General features: G+C 39.2%; 1 protein-coding gene across 12 annotated transcripts in view; it reads left to right on the top strand.

The window, feature by feature from the left end:
- RGS7 (regulator of G protein signaling 7) overlaps positions 1–15,407 on the top strand; it is a 258,434-nt gene that overhangs the window by 17,976 nt on the left and 225,051 nt on the right. For 4 of the 12 annotated variants that reach the window (XM_039707020.1, XM_039707023.1, XM_039707026.1 and 1 more), the window contains exons 1-2: positions 9,038–9,402; positions 10,405–10,516. The exons of 1 other annotated variant lie outside the window; for it this stretch is intronic. In XM_039707020.1, coding sequence (XP_039562954.1) covers positions 10,439–10,516 — 78 coding nt within the window. In that variant the 5' untranslated portion in view covers positions 9,038–9,402; positions 10,405–10,438. Of the gene's footprint in view, positions 1–9,036; positions 9,403–10,404; positions 10,517–15,407 lie in introns of those variants that run through there. 7 more of the 12 variants (XM_039707027.1, XM_039707028.1, XM_039707025.1 and 4 more) reach the window with 5 other exon arrangements.

The raw sequence follows: 15,407 nt of genomic DNA, 5'->3' as shown, positions 1-15,407 counted from the left end.
ATCAGGAACAATATACTGGAACATGCTTCTCTAAACCAAAACCATATTTAGTTGGCTAAAAACGTAGTTCGGTTAGCATGTGTACCTACATTTCTATATTTGCTGTTTGCTTCCTGGATGTGAGTTTCATATCTGACAAAGTTTGCTCTGAAAGTGATTATGGAAAGTGATTGCTGCAGTCTAAATTGTAGGGCTGGTTCCATATTTCAAGGTCCTTCTCCTTGTGTGTTTGCAAATTTTGATGCTTTAGGAGAATGAAAAATACTCCCAATGATGACAACTGAAATGCTAATATGGCCATAGAAATAATCTCCAAACAACTGAGAAAAGAAACATGAAATCAACGGGGAAGAGCTGTGGCTGAGTCTGTGGACCTAATCACTGGTCCCCCTGAATGTCTGCTGTGTGCCAGGAAGTGTCTTGATTGTTGCTTTTTGCTCAGTGAGCTTTTGGTCTCAGGTGAACCGAGCTGAAGCCAGATTTCACTTCTGTTTATTCTTCCGCTATCAAATATGACCCCAGTCTGTGATGAATTTGTGCTAGACATAAGTGCATTATAATGACATAAAATGACATCTATTTCAATACTGTGTATCCAGCTGGTGAATGTAGAACAAATAGTATCATGAGGTCAAATGTACAGGGTAGAACCTTTGCATTGCCATCCTGTAGCACTATCAGGTGACGAGATACTGTACAAGAGAGGGAGTGTGAAAGAACTATGAACAGTGCTTTGAGTTTGTGACTGTAAATTTCAGTTTCCTCTGACACATAAAAGCCATTTACTGAGGTTTTTAGCTACCCTATTGTGGCTTTTTCTGCCTATAGAGAACTCCCTGAAATCCCTTGTGGCTTAGACTAATAAATTAGCTTTTCATTTTTCGCAACCAGTTTTGTTCCTTACTAGCTAAATTTATTCGTAGATACAAAGCCGTGCTGTCCTAATCTGGAAGTTGCTCAGAACTTGTTCCCTTATTATTTTAGTCAGGAAATAGATGTTATCAATCAAATTTAAAGACTGGTTGTCCTTGTCCAGTAACAGTAGACTCTTTCTGCTCTGTACCTATATTGCTCATTGTTTTCTTTTTTGTCCAATCTCCAAGTATTTTGGTTTCCTATGACTCCCTGAATCTCTTTTCTGTGTTGAGGTGAATAGCCAGGTGCATTCTTCTTTTCTATAGCATTCAATTTTTTTCAGTACTCTTGGATTAATTTTTAGTTTTTATTTAATTAATTTTATCCTGAAAACCTAACCAATTTGCAGAGAAAGTGGGATGAATGCTTGCTTTCTGAATTGTCTTCCTTGCTTCCTCTCATTCATCTTAGTCTATTCTCTTACTTTACCACTGAAAGCTGCATAAGTTTCATACAGTCATTGAGATAGTGAAATCTGGTTTTACTCTGCTTCCTTATTTAATAAGTAGTACTGTCCTTCCCCACTGTGGATCATTTTCCAGTCTGGATGTATTCAGGCTACCTTCCTGCCTTCAATGTTATGACCTCTTTACTAATTCCCCCCCCCCCCCCTCTTCTGTTACCCACAGGCTAAATATCTTTCTTTCCTCCCACATAAGACAAGCCTTTGTACTGTAAAAATCTCATGCTGGACACCTGATAGCCTTGCATGAAATTTTAGTTCCCAGTGTAGCACAGGAAAGTTCTGCTTTCTTTAGTACCAAATTATTTTCCTGCTCCTGTCTGTCTCCGTTCTCCTGCAAAAAATAAAAACCATGGCTGTATTGGGGGGAAAGTAATTCTTTCATGCTAAGCATTTTATCTGTCACATACCTTATCAGGCTTTAGTGTCTGCTTCTTGTACTTGAAGTAAAACCTAGTGACAAAGCCAAATGCATATATCCTTGTGTTAATCAGTTCTTTGACTGGAGAGTGATATTGTGCACAGTACCAAAATTCAGACATTTTGGAAAGACAGTACACAAAATCAGATTTCCTTTCCTACATGTCTTGCTCTTTTAATTTCCTTCTTGTTTTTCCTCACTGCCTGGGTATTTCAGGCTGCTTTTTTTTTCCTTGCTTGCAAAGTGGCTTGATATTATATTACAGTGTAGTTTAGTAAAGATGCATTTTTTACTCACTGAATCTAAAATACTGTAAGCTGAGGCTTCCAATATTTTAGATTCAGTGAGTAAAAAATGGGTTTTTTCTTGACTGTCTCAACTATTCTGACTGACTACTTTGAACTACTGAATCTATAGCTAGTTTAGGTATACTATTTTTCAAAAAGAAATGGCTTGTTACAATTTTAGATAATACAGCCAAGGGTTTTGCAGTCTTCTAAAAAGAAATATAATTTGTTTTCTCAGCCACCTCTTTTGAACTATGCATGTATACTTTGGAATTTAAGGAAGTTTCCTTTAATATTGGAGAAATTGTATAGAAGTTGAATGTTTGCTAATAATCTTGTAGGCCGAAGAAAAACAATCTTGTGGTAAGGAATGCATTCTGGGAAGGACTTGAGTTTATACTGTGGTTTGAAAAAAACTCAGCAAACCCACATCCCTGTTTTGTGGTTCTGTTACTTTTTTTTGGTCGTTGTTTGTTTTGTTGTTGTTAAATGGGACTATTTAGCCATTATAGACACCTGCTTATTCCCTTTTTGTAATTTTTAGTCCTTTGAGTTTCTGGAGAATATAATTTAAAAAATAAAGCTGTCCTTTCAGCCTAGATACTGTATAGAGTTTTAAAGAATGAAAACTCCATTCATTTCCTGTGTGAGAATGACTATATTTATTGTGTGTACTTGGATGTAAATGGATGTAGATTGGTTCAGTTTGGGATGCACAATCAGCAAATTGATTCTGGCTGATTTAAGCATTTAGAAAAACAAAGCAACCTTGGGGGAAAAAAGCTGTTTTATTCCATTCTGTGGATATGAGGCAGGGAATTCATGAATGATAGGGGGAACTTCAAAATGAAAGGTGGGGGAAGGAAAGAAAAATGATGAACGAAGCTGGTTAAACTGCTGAGCTCTCTTTTTCTCCAGTGCATTCAGCTCAGTGAATTAATGAGATTAAGTCACATCAACTCTGATTGCTGGAGGGAATGAGCAAAGTGGGCAATTTCAGTAGTAGCTTGCATAGGCAAGTTTGATACTTGCAAGCTACCTATGATGGCATGCTGCTGACATTTGAAGCTATTTCCTGACTTGATAGCTACCACAGTTTTTATTATTTTTGTGGTACATGTAAGCTTTCTTGCAGTCTGAAAGGTATGTTGTAGAAAAATTGTTTCTTAGTAAGATAAAACACCTGTGAGAACTGACAAAAACCTACAGAAGTCAGCCTTTTTTGCAGAAGTCTGCATTTTTTGCCATTTACCTATTTAACAGGAGTTTCTAGAAATTCTATCTCTGCATATAGAGGATGAGATCAGATACAATAAGGGACAACTTCTACTTTTCCAAATTTCTCAGTAGCTCCTTCATCTCTCCTTCGGAACCCTTTCAAGATATCTTCCCCTGAAACCATTTCAGCAGCTTGCAAGAACCATGCCCTGCTAACTGTCACCAGTGTGAGGGTTTCTGGATTTTGTTTTTCTCCTTGTTTTCTTCTGCTGCACTATTCTTATTTATCAGCTCAGTTCTTTGCCACACAAATTATTTCTCCAGCTAGTTCTCAGTGCTTCCTGTTAATTCTGTTAGGAGGAGTTTTGACAATTAATCTGTCCTGGTCTGTAACTATGGCATTCTCACACATGGTACTCTTTCCTCCCTCCCTTTATAGGGCTTCTGTGTCCTCCTTTCTCTGGTCCTTTCATGCCAGAGGATTCTAAATCAAAGTCTTCCTAACTCATCCTTAATAAGTGGCTTATTCTATTTTGATCTGAGCAAGTGCTGTCATATGAATCAGGCCTGCCTGAGAGATTTTCTGGAGGAATGAAGGGGAAGAGCCTGTTCCGTGGTTTGTTGGAGTTTTTATTGGTTTAGTCAGAAAAAAATACTATGGGTATTTTTTTTAACCTGAGACTGCTGTCAGATTGAATGAAGCTAATAGCTTGGAATAAAAGCATTGTAGCTAAATTTACAAAACCACAATCACTGTGTTTTCTTTCCTTACTTTGTATGAAGTTGCTCAGTAATTGGACACTCCTATGTGAAGTATGTGGCATCTGAAGATGCAGATATTAATCTATAAACTGCTCGTCTTTGCCTCTGGGGAGAGTGTTGTAAATACCAAGTGATAAGAGATGCTGAGAGCAGCACACCCTTATTTTAATTATTTTATCTGAAGCAGAGACAAAATGTCCCATTTTGTGAACTCAGGTTTTGTTCTGTGCCAATAATAAATTTTTTACACAAAATGGAAAACATCCCCAAGAGCTATTTTGGAAGTTAGGAGACCAGAATTCAGAACTGTGCTTGAATTAAGGCTGTTATTATGATGAGATCCAAATTTGACTGAAACCTCTATCTTTTTGTTTTATTTTTTTTCTTCCCTGCAGATTTGTTCTATCCCTCTGTGCTTGATTGATTTCTCCAGCTTGTAACTTACTGTAAGATCAGGGCTTATTAATCACAGGTCTTCCAGGCAGTTTTAACGGAACATGGTGTGATGTTTTATTTCTGTAAACACTCTCCCTTTTTGATGAAATGATGGTGTATAGCCAGTTGAGGTAACTCTTAGTAGGGGAAAAAAATCCTAGTAGTGTGTCAGGCAGCTATCCTAGCCTCTCTCTCTTTGTCTGAGAAAGCCTGCCCTCTTCTGGGTGAAGTTACAGCTGGATAAATTGTCAGGACTGCAGTGGAACTGCTTGACATTGTTCTGCTTTGTCGGGAGAAGCTGTTGACTTTCCATGGATAGCTTTGGTGGGCCACTGTATTGATACAAAATTCTATGTAGCTGTGGACTTTCTGTTACAATAACAGTAAGGAATAAAATTTGTTGCATTAAGGTTTCAAATATATGTAAATTGTACTGTGGTCTCCCTGGGGGTGCGTATCTATCTATCTATCTATCTATCTATCTATCTAATCTATCTATCTATCTATCTATCTATCACTTAAAAAAGATTATGGAAATATGGCCTTTCCTTATGTCTAATAATTTTGCATTCCTGTGAAATTGTCTGTCTGCAACTTTTTTTCCTGTCAGATCAGAATTCTTTTTGTTAAACCCAGAATTCTTTTTAGTTACCTCCTTCTTTTATGTTCTAAAAATATCTTTTTGTTGTTTTTTAACTCCTTCCCCAACTGCCAGAACACCAATAGCTTTGATTGTCAGCATCATAAATTGACAAAGGTAATTAACATTTTAATGGGGTTGTAACATAGATGACAAACCAAATTCCTAGAGCGTAAAAAAATGAAGAATGTGGTGAAGTTTCTAAGTCAGTCCTGGGTTCAGTTCTGGAAAATATATATTGTGGCCTGTAATCATCGTGATGACATTTGAAGACCTACATTAAACAGATTGATTGCAAGGAGCAGGTGTTCAGATCTCATCAAAAAGGCCAAAGGCTGGGCCTGGAATCACTAGGTACCTGCTCAGAGCCTGGCAGTGAAGCACTTGTGGATTGGTAGGGTCACAAATACACGAGTTTGATTAAAGTAGGCAAGTTGTCTTTGTGCTTAACCAGCTAGTGAAAAAAAAGCCTGGGTCTTATACTTCAAGGTAGCACAGTATTAACTCATGTCAGTGTTTAGAGTTCAGTTAGCATGTTTACATTATTTTAGTAAATTTGAATGTGATTGTTTATAATGCTCTAAAGATTTAAAAACTTGGTCATAGAACAAGATCATGCTGTGATAAGAGCTTGCACAGCATGTCTTTACTCCAAGGAACATTTAGTCTAGGCATAAGACAAGATAAATTGGTGGATATAGGGGGCATACTGACATAATGCTACAGCATTGGCCAGCAGGACAGACAGCAAAATTTCTGATCATATCCAAATAGATTGTTGTACACATCCTGACGTAATATTTTTACTTAAAAATGCCACGTGCGTGTGATGTTACTGGAATACTTGAGTTGTACTGACTGTGAAAGCTAAACACAGAAAATGTAGTCACCACCTTGCTCAATCATGTGTACTTTATTGCCTTGTTAGATAAAGCTGCCCCTTGGCAGCCTTTCCCCATCATCTTTGTTTTATTAATGAGTAGTTTTGCCTTGCATTTTGAAAAGGCCTTTCCTCTTCTGGCAGACCGTGCTTTCTGGGGAGGCTAATGCTGGTTGTATATGAGATAAGTGATGACTTTCAGCATGGGAAAGATGTGTAAGTAATTTATGAATTAAAGCTTTTTATAGGCTATTGAACAAACGCACCCAAGTACAATAGAATGAGACTATCCCGTTACATGTTTTTTAAATAAATTATTTTCTTTCTACTTGTATTTATGAAAGTAGTCCAGCCCAGGGTCTCTTTCATCAAAAAATGATGGCAAAAAGCAAATTCTGTTGGGTAGTTTCTGGTCTTCTGTTTAACCCCATTAGGGTTTAGAGTTCTACTTCATTTAGACAGTGGACATGCTGGTGAAAAAATTTTGTTGTGCTTCAGTGTAGCAGGTCTGTAGTTGTGGGATACATGACTAAGATGTTTAAGGTATTCCTCTGGCTCTGAGAACAAGATTAAAAACTGGAATAACTTCTTTTTGATGTTACTGGAGAAATACCTATTGACTTCCATGGGCCCAAGTAATTTCTCTGCTTTAGAACTGCATTTATGTTATTAAAATTTGATTATTTTCAAAGAAAATACATAAACTTTGTCTATTAGTATAGGATTTTATATTTTACTTGGAAAATAATCACAATGGTTAAAACAAAGTTAAAGCAAAGGCAAAATTGGAGGTAGCATAGCCAAAACCTAACTCAGTTGGGTATGCCTCTGCCCTTAGTTTTAAGGACATTTTCACAGAATAAAAGCTTGGAAAATGTTGCTGTCTGAATTAGTCAGCTATGTTGGGGAGCTTTCCAAAGACACATCACTGCTACCAAAGTCTATTCACAGAATATCTTATAGCAAGTAGGTAGTTTGAAGTCAGCTTTTGAGTAACTTCATGTAGGTAGTCCAAGAATTGTAGTAGAAATTGCTTTAATTTTATGTGGTTTTTTTTTTTTTTTGTCCCTTACATTAACAGCAAAATGAGGCAGAGTAAGAAAACAAATGTTTGATCACATTGGAAACTTGCTAATGTTTGATTTTTATGCTCTTTAACACAATTACTATATTTAGTGCCTGGCAGAACAAGTGGAAAGAATATGTGTCCTATCAATATTTTTAAAGATTTTCCTCCTACCCCTCTTTAAGCATAAAATTATATTTGAATTATATTTTGTGCAGCTCCCATTTTTACTCTGAAAAAGAAATTTAAACATCAGTCTGATAAATAAGATTTTGAGTTTATTTTGATGCCATACAACCACAAGGGCATCACTTGTGTTCTTAGCAGATCTTGGGAGGCATTTCCCTGTCCTCTAGTGCACCTGTCAGACTTGCAAAGTCAAATTGCTGAGCTCTGAACACTCAGTGCTACTCCTCTGGGATGTCTGTGTGAAAATACACTGAGGTCTTTATTGCTGGTTCCCATTTCTCAACAGTGGACTGGGCTGAATCAGAGAATCTGTTGGAAAATTAATATTTTGATCCTTACTTTATTAGCCTCACTAAGATGCTATTGTATGTGAAGTGAATTTTAGTGGGAAACAGATGTTAGTTCTCTGTTTAATCTTTGGTTTAATAAATTTCTCTGCCAAATACTTTCAATATTGATACTTGTTCACTTTATGCTTGTGCTGTTGAATTCTTTCCCTTGTTCTCTTCCACCTCAGAACTCCAGAGTTCTCTGTTTTCTAACACCATTTGTTTTCACACTTCCTTTTCGTTGTGACATGATAAATTATTCTCCTCTATCGAAGTTGAGATGCAGTGTCTGTCTGCTACAGAGCTCCTTTTCTTTGCAGCCAGTGTATCTCACTGGAGACAGTTGATGATTCTTATTGCGTCATTTCACCTTTTACAACTTGTCTCTGAAAAACATTCCTATTTGTGATGGAGATCATATTTCTTTACTCTGGTGTTCATTCTAGGACCATTATCAAACTTATGTCTTCCTTTCCTCAGGTCTCCAAAAAGTCCAGATAGTTTCTGTCCTTTTTTCTTCATTTTGTTGTTGCCAATGTGACTCCCTATCTGAGCTAATTTACCACATTCTCTGTTAAAGTATCTCAAGATGATTGCAAAGTTTGGAAGGGTAATTAAAAGTAGTTGCAGTAGATGATAATAACAAACTTATTGCAGGATAGTGTCACTTTGAGGCTCTCAGAGATGCGAGAAAGGTAGAATGAGTAAGGGTCAAGGTGACCCAGTGTGCATGGAAACCTCTGCTTGAATTGCATGATTTACCAGCACACACTCCACAAGGTGCAGTGCACAGTAGAGGATTCTTTTGCAAGATCATTCTTGTAATAAGAGCGACTGTTTCCAGAAAAGACACTTCTAAATCAAAATATACCAAAGTGTAACCACTTAAGTACCTTGTGTTCTTGTGGATGTTGAGTTCTGGGCGTTTCAACCCCCTTGCAAAAGCGGTATTGCAAAAGTATTCTTGTCTGCATATGATGGGCAAGTGAGAGTGAGAGACTTGATCTTTTTTCTTTTATCGTAGCCAGTGTGAGGCCTTCACAAATTAGGCAGTTGCCTAGGACATGGCAAGTCCCAGGTGGGACTTGAGGTGTCCTCAGGGTTTCTTCCTGTCTGCCTGAAACAGGTTCACTCTCTGCTCTCTCTGTTCCACTGCTCAGGGAAGTCTGCAGTGCCAACAGAGCACAGGCTCTCCTTAGTTTTCACTGAAAAATATGCATGAGATGTACAGCATAAGACAGAGGAAGAGGCAGATTCCCTGTTGCTGTCAGTAAAGAAATATGAAGGAGGTGACACAGTTTCCCCAACAACTCCCCTTTTCCTTCCCCATCCCATTAGCCCACATTCTCTTCCTGCCCAGCCCACCAGTGATGCCTAATCTCATTTACAGGGGCTGCTGCCAGATCTGCTGGCAGCTGCAGTTTCTTGGCCGCTGTTTTCGGTGAGGGAGCCTAGTGCGCCGAGGAAGAGGAGGAGAAGGGAGGAAGGAGGAGGAGGAAGGCTGCTGCTGTGTGGCGGAGCGGCGGCAGCACCTTTGACGTGCCCGTTCCCCACGTGACGGCCGCTCCATTGCGGGGAGGGAGCTGAGCTGCCGCCGCTCCGGCAGAGCACGGCAGAGCCGCAGCCTCGGCGGCGGCAGCGGCGCCTCCGCCCGCAGTGCGTGTGTGTGCGTGTGTGATGAGCGATCGCCGCGTCCCTCCGCCCGCCGCCGGCTGACACCCACCGCGCGGGGCGCGCCACGAGCAGCGGGAGCAGCCGGGGAGCCGCGGCCAGCGCGCAGTGACCTTGGCCCAGGAGGTAACCGAGCGGGCGGGCTCCGCGCCCCTCCGGGCGGTGCCGCCGCTGTCCGCGGTGCTGGAGCTGCGGGCTGCCCGCGGGGGAGCCGCGCTGCCCGGCCTTTGGCCGCCCGCAGCCGCGCACCCCCCGGGCACTGCGGGAGGACGGGGGCAGCCAAGCCCGAACGCGGGGCGTCTCCGGGGCTGGGGAGGGCTCGGGAGGTTAGTGCTTGCAGTAGGGCTCGGCGGCTCTCCGGGCTCTCCGCATCCGCCGGTGTGGTCTGTAGATGGAGCGCATTCTTACACCTGCGTGCAAAGCCGGAGCTACGGCATGATCCGAGCTCTTGCTTCGTGCAGCTCCCGTGTGACCCGGGGGAGGGCGGGGAGGAGACGGGGCTGGCAGGGAGCCGGTGTTTGGCGGTAAAGTGCGCTGAAAGTAGGTGAAAGCAACCGGAACAGTCTTCTGGCTTATTTCTTCATTTTCCCTCGTCACCTGCTCCCCTGCCCCGGCGTATGTACGAGCACAGATGTGCTGGTGAATTACAGGGAGGTTCAAAGCGTCTGGCTTGCTTTTCGTGCGTTTGAATGTTGTGAAAGTTGCTACGACCCGAGCTGCGAGCGGAGGGCACTGCTGAATACACGTCACGGGCCGAGTCAGCCCTCCCAAAACTGGGCTGGAAGGTGCAGAGCGTCCCTTGCTGAGCCCCGCGCAGGGGAGGAAGAAGCGCTTTGTGAGGAGGCGTCTGTGTGATGTGGTGCTTAGCGGTGTGTCAGGGAGCTGTTCCCGGTGACAATTCATTAACGTTTAAATTAGATCAACACGTTACATCCATAATTTACCGGCAAAAGAGAGTAATGACAGTAAACGGCGAATTAGCAGCTTCGCTCCCGTGTAAATATCTATTGAAGTGAGAGCATACACTGGTTTTGATAACATGTTGGTAGAAAGTCAGGTCCATTAATCATCAGGGAAGCAAGGAGACCTGAGGCGATGCCCTATTGAAACCACTTTTACCTTTTACAGTGCAACATCCAAAAGCGGATCAAATTTGTGGGACATGGCACAAGGAAATAATTATGGGCAAAGCAGCAATGGGGTGGCTGATGAGTCCCCAAACATGCTGGTGTACAGAAAGGTAAGCCTTTGTGTTTTTCAAAAGCTGAGGAAAGTGAAGTCCTGGACTTTTTTGCCTAGCAAGTGAAGCCATTATTTTTGTTTTTCTCCAATTTCATGAATAGAGAAATGACTGTATCTGTTGAATGGTTTGAAATGGTAAAAATTTGCACACGTCAACTTTGCATCTTGTTCAGAAGCAGCTGCTCTTCAATTTGAGATATGTGATGTATTTCAGTCACTTTCTGCATTGACACATATGATATGTGATGGTGGAGATGTGCCAGAGACTGGATCATGTTTTGAGGTCAAGTGTTCACTTTTAAAGTTTATGTGTAAAATTATTTCATATGTATTAAATCTAAATATCAACCATACAATACAGTATTTCTGTCTTGTGCAGAGAAGTCAGAACCATTAAATTATTTCATATGAGGGGAAAAACTGATTAAAGATCTCACTTAACTGTGATTGCCACAAGTTAAATTCCCCCAAAAACATATACTTTAGAATTTTTCTCTGGTAAGGCTTCTAGTGTAGTTATTCTTACAACATCAATACACTAAATTTCTAGGTATTGAACTCTAATAGTGAGGCTTATTTAGTGATTATGCATTAATTTAAGTGAGAGTAAATGCTTGGAGATTTTGCATTATACATTTTTTTTTCAAAAAGCCTTAATTACATCTAAGAAGAAAGAATAACATAAATTCCAATAATAATGGAGAAAAAATAATTTTGCTGTTGCAAATTGAAATAAGTAATTATACAACTGCTTGTTTGTTCTTAGAACACAGTGCTTCTTAACTTGTTTGTGGTTGCTTTTACCAGGTGGAAAAAAATCAATACTTTACTTTGTTAGAGGCATTGACTTTTCCCCTTAACTGTAATAGAAAGCATCTGATATATAATCAGTTTAGTCTTTGAGGTGAACTGAAGTATAAACAGTAACTGTGGTAAGTGTTCTTTTCCCAGAAATTAAAAAATAGTCTCAAATTGAAGTGTGATGCATGCTTTTTTCTCTTCATGTTTTCAGATATGTTGCTGATTTCACTTAGTTTGTTCTATCTGCTATTTTGTGAAATTAGGTTGCTTTTTACATAAGTGAATGAACTTGTGAACCTAACTGTGGTTATCCTTCTACAAATGCACATCTAGAAAAACACAGGATTACCTTGCCATTAACACCACAGTTGTGTTTCAAAAGGCAATTGCATACATGAAAATATGCTGCACATGTGAAAAAGCAATATACCAGACCTTATATTGTTCGTTGTAGGTTTTTGATCTTTCTAAACAGAATCTTTCCACATTTGCCATTTACTTCAGTGCTGGCAAAAAGGTCTTTTCTCAGCTTATTTAGGACACAGAGAAATTGTTTTTCTCTTCTTTTGGTGAGTTTGGTAAAATTTGTACCTATGGTGTTTAGTAGGCCCTCATGCCAAAATTTATCATGGCCTCCAGGCAACTTTACCTCTGAGCAGCATCCAGATTGAATGGAACAGCTGAGGCAAGTGATGAGAGTCCTGGTGATGCACAGGAGATTTGAAAATGAGGAGTGGGAATAGGACACACCACCTCAAGTGTATGCTCAGCAAATCAAGACATCAAGCACCTCTTTTGTTCTCTGCAATACATCTGTAAAGGGATGATAGGAATTTGTGTCCTTCAGTGCAGCCATGGTCCTTCCCTTGTTGTCACTATGTCACTAAGAGCACAAGTTGTGCTCTGAGTATTAAACTTTGAAAAGTACTGATCTTCTACAGCATTACCTGCCCTATTTGGTTTTGGTTTTTTTTGCCTACTTATTTTTTTAGCACGGTGAATTAAAGACAATTTCAGATTATGCACACTGTGTTAGAGTACAGAGAGAAAACTAAGCCCTTCCTTTGGCAGTACTCAAGAAGCAGGCAACAAAATAATAGATAACTTTTCAAGAAGTCATCTGCCTTTTCTTGAAATAGGATATTGGTGTAAGCAAACGTTCTAAATTTTGGGTCTGGAACAGAAAAGGAAGACAGTCAAGTGGAAATCATGTCACTTTAGAGCATATCATCTCTGAGTATAATTCTTTAATAAGAACAACTAAATCACAGGATTTCTTGTAATACATTGAAAACACGATACTTCTCTCTCTCTCTGTCATTGTGTTGGGAATGAAAGCACTGCATGAACAAAGAACTAGATCTGACAGTTTCATGAAGGACTCTCTTTTTTTGGCCAAGTGGAAATGTATTAACAGTTTTTAGAAAAAAAATATAAACATGCTACTGGCTGAGTTCAATCCGAACTGAATTTTAAGTCTGATATTTTGAGTAATGTTGCGGAAATGCACAAAGGTGGAAATGCTTTCTTCCAGTAGTTTATACATCAATGGATGGAAAGGCAAACATTTTGTGATATCTGTACTGGCAAAGAGTAGATGGGACATCTCTTACTGATGTTAATGGAGAATTAAAATTTGGCTGTGCTGTGAAGGCTGTTATTTTGGCTATAAACCAGAGTTTTGTAATCTGGTAATTCTTCCACTCTGTTTAACTTCCAGACATAATCTGAACTAAATATGTTCTGAACTATATGGACTTGCAGCTCTGTATTGCCTAAACCCCGATTCTGTCAGGAGTGTTTTATAAAATTTCTATACAGAAGGAAGTCCTAGTGTTTTCAAATTTGGTTTTTAAAGCTTAATTGTTTCAAACTCATGACAAAAAAAAGTTTTCTATTTTTTAAATGTATTTGTTTTTTTATTAGATGCTTATTTGAAGAATTGAACAGTTGATAATCAAATTGTAATCTCAAGTACTATAGAGTTTAGATAGTATCTTATTCTCATAGTAGCTTTTATTCCTAGCTGAACAAGGGTTTCATTACATTTTGCTTTCAAAAAAAATTAAAAAAAATCGGCATAGGATAATTCAATATTCAATACACACATAACTAAGAATAACTTATTTGAATCTGGAAAAGACAGCAGCACAGATAAATAATTCCCTATATAATTTTTACTCTGCCTTTTAAGATGCTCGTGTCAGTGTTTTTATGCCTTGGGGAATAATTTTTATTTTAATAGAATGTCAGCTGCATTATTCTTTTTGTCTATCAGCCTAATTATAAAGTAATGACATGTGACACATCATTGGCACTGACATACCTTAGAAAAAGTCCTGAATTTTTCTGCTGGTAGCCTGAGGCAAATATGAAAAATGTAAAACTCCTCCTTTCATTTCTTCTCTGACAGAGTCCATTCTAGTCAGCAATTAAAAGAGATAAGAGACTGAAATCTGTACTATTTTAACATCACAAATTGCTGCTCATGCAGAAATCTCATATTTTGGCAACACTAACTTGCTGCTGCGAGCTAGGTCTTAGGGAAGAAACTTGAGATGTAGAAGTGTAGTAGAAGGCCCATACTCTGAAGTTTTTCTAAGTTTCAGAGCCTGACCAATCGTTTTTATTTATTTTTTAAATAGTTTTAAATCTCTGCACACAGTTAAAAGAATAAGAATTTCCTGTGAGGAACTCCTGTTTTAGACCTACTTCTGGTCTTGCTAAACCTTTCTTTATCTTTCTGGTCTGTGCTTTGCTTACTTTTTCAGTCAAGTTTATGCTGCAACTATTAGGAGTCTTGATTTGCAAGTTTGATGGTTATTGTATTGCTGCCTGAACTAATTTCATTTGAGAGCTGATAGCTTTATTTTGTAGCAATAAGATTATCCTTGTTTGAAAGGTAATATTCTTGTGACTGAGATTTTGGCTCTCTACCTTCCTCACTGCCCTAAGTATTAAAATAGCTTTTGCCAAGTCTGATTAAAATCACTGACAGTGGGGCTTTTATTATCTAATAAAGATAATGAGGTGTTTGTTCTATTTCTGTGACAATGGTGGAAGGTCATATATGTCAGTACTCATGTATAACAAGTACTGACTTTGTAATCTCAAACTCCTTGGTTTATCATGATCTGATATTCTCCACAGAAGCCACGCCTCCAAAGCATGATACTTTCCGATGTTGTTGTAAATGAGCAGTAGCTGGAGGGACAACATCTGAGGAAACAGTGACACCATCTTTTAATAACCATTCTCCATCTCTGCTTCCACCAGAGATGCCTTCTAGTGTAGACTGCAGATAGTGCTTTGTTCTCATGTGACCTTTATTAACTGCTCCCTGAAAAGATTGTTGGAAGAAAATCATATCATGGATAACTGTGCTCCTTAGAGCCTGCGAGACTAAGGAAAGACATTTTAGGTGGATTTTTCTGAGTGCTGTCACTCACTTTGAGAAGGGAAGAATCACTCTGGTACTACATGTTTCTGAATCTGCCATGACATTCTATGAAGGCATCTTGTTTGTTACTGCTTTGGAAGAGTCAGAGTGCTCTAAGGTACTAGAGGTAAATCTTGTGGGGGTTTTTTTGTGTGTGTGTGTTTTTTCTTAGTGTGTTTATATTTTTAAAAGAAAATTATTATATTACACTATACCTCTAGATTATTCTGTTTCTTCTTCTGAGAAGAAGAGTAGCACTGGTGTGAGTCTGGTTGATGGTCTTGGTGTTATTCCAACACTCATCATTATAGAATTGATGGGGAAGGGTCTACATTTGTGAATCTTGGAAATTCCTGCTGTAGGAAAAAAAGAATTTACGTTCCTCTCCAATAAGTAATGAGGAAAGTTGTAGTCCTGGAATAGCTGGTTGATAGTGAAGTAAGCTTTTGCACAGGGAAATTTAGGGAGCAGGAACTTAATAGAGATGGAGAGAATAGTTGCTAGATGCTGTGGAGTGCCTTTTGTTTTCCTGTATGCTCTCACCCTCATGTTTTGTATCTAGCCTCTTTGTAGATTCACTTTGCTGTTTCCTCTCCTGGAATGGTTATAGTTAGTACTAGGTGTAGCATGCATCTAAATTCTATCATCA

This window comes from Passer montanus, unplaced genomic scaffold (genome assembly GCF_014805655.1).
Source record: "Passer montanus isolate IOZ18808 unplaced genomic scaffold, ASM1480565v1 scaffold2, whole genome shotgun sequence".
Classification (NCBI taxonomy): Eukaryota; Metazoa; Chordata; class Aves; order Passeriformes; family Passeridae; genus Passer; species Passer montanus.
This window is presented reverse-complemented; position numbering and strand designations above follow the sequence as displayed.